At 44.9% G+C, this 1484-nt stretch overlaps 1 protein-coding gene across 1 annotated transcript; it reads left to right on the top strand.

Moving 5' to 3' along the window:
* On the top strand, nucleotides 276–612 carry LOC108638228 (40S ribosomal protein S27-like). Its single transcript, XM_018064050.1, has one exon. It carries the CDS (start codon nucleotides 304–306, stop codon nucleotides 556–558), a length of 255 nt encoding a protein of 84 aa, XP_017919539.1. The 5' UTR covers nucleotides 276–303; the 3' UTR covers nucleotides 559–612.

Below are 1484 nucleotides of genomic sequence, written 5' to 3'. Positions count from 1 at the left end.
AATCACGAGTGTAGAAAACAAACTTATGGTTACCAGGGCAGGGGGTAAAAGAGTAGAAGATAAACTGGGAGATTGGGATTGATATATACATACTACTATATATAAAATAGATATCTAAACGAACTTACTGTATAACACAAGGAACTCTACTCAATACTCTGTAACGACCTACATGGGAAAAGAGTCTTAAAGAGTGAATATATGTATATGTATGACTGATGTACTTTGTGGTACACCAGAAACAACACAACATTGAAAATCAACTCTAGCCCTTTCCGGTGGTGACGACCTCCTCACGAGAACATGCCTCTCGCAAAGGATCTTCTTCGTCCCTCTCCAGAAGAGGAGAAGAGGAAACACAAGAAGAAGCGCCTGGTGCAGAGCCCCAATTCCTATTTCATGGATGTAAAATGCCCAGGATGCTATAAAATCACCACCGTCTTCAGCCATGCACAAACAGTAATTTTGTGTGTTGGCTGCTCTACTGTCCTCTGCCAGCCTACAGGAGGAAAAGCAAGGCTTACAGAAGGATGCTCTTTCAGACGGAAGCAGCACTAAAAGTACCCTGTATCAAGATGAACGGGAAACCATCCCAATAAACACGTTTTGGATTAAAAAGAAAAAGAAAAAAAGAAAATCAACTCTACTCCAGTGAAAAATTTTTTTAAAAAGAAGACAAGACTATTATCTGCTTCAACACAGGTTCTTTAAACCTCTTCCAGCTCCCTGATCAGAGCCTTTGTCCACCCCTCATCTGTTACTCCTCCCAAGCTTTCTATCTCATTCTTACCCATGCTTTCCTGCTACTCATTTCATAACCATACTCTGTTGTCCCATCACATGTGATCTCTTTGGAATCTCCGCAGCCTTTGTGTATTCCAGTGTGATGGAAGTTATCACTGGAGGTTCGGTGATGCCTTTAAGATATCCTGAGTTAACTGATGCCTTGAACATGCCCCAGGGAAGACCCTGAATACCAAAAATCTTCCTGATCTGCTTGGCACCCTCACCTCTTTTGCTACACAGATACTTACTCTGCTCTCATTTCTGGTTTCATTTGGGACTTCACATTTCTGATTCCAACCATAAGAGTTCTCCATGCTTTTTGATCAGACTGGAGAGTGTGTGCAGGCACAGACGTACCAAAGAGGAAACAGTAACTCTGATGATCCTGCCTTCATTCCTTCTTTTGCCTTCCTGTCCTCAGCTGCCTCTGAAACATCCAGGTGTGAGACTGCTACATACTACTCAGGTGCTGAGGGGCTCACTCGGCTCCATCAGCGTTGTCCCTGGGGAGAGGCTTGGCCAAGGTCAGGCTGAGCCTGGTGCCTGTGGAGATGCTTTGAGGTTGACCGTACAGGAGGATGTATCCTGCTGGAAAGCCTGTCCCTGGAGATTTGGGTCTTGCAGCTCCTGCCTTCATCTCCTCTGCCCTGATTCTGATGGTGACGAGGGATCAAAGGTACTGCTGGCGTCACTGCTTG

The sequence above is a fragment of the Capra hircus genome, chromosome 19 (assembly GCF_001704415.2).
Source record: "Capra hircus breed San Clemente chromosome 19, ASM170441v1, whole genome shotgun sequence".
Lineage (NCBI taxonomy): Eukaryota > Metazoa > Chordata > Mammalia > Artiodactyla > Bovidae > Capra > Capra hircus.
This window is presented reverse-complemented; position numbering and strand designations above follow the sequence as displayed.

Bases quoted from the DNA above. Each gene is read 5' to 3' on its own strand.
- LOC108638228 (XM_018064050.1), top strand. From the start codon at position 304: ATGCCTCTCGCAAAGGATCTTCTTCGTCCCTCTCCAGAAGAGGAGAAG.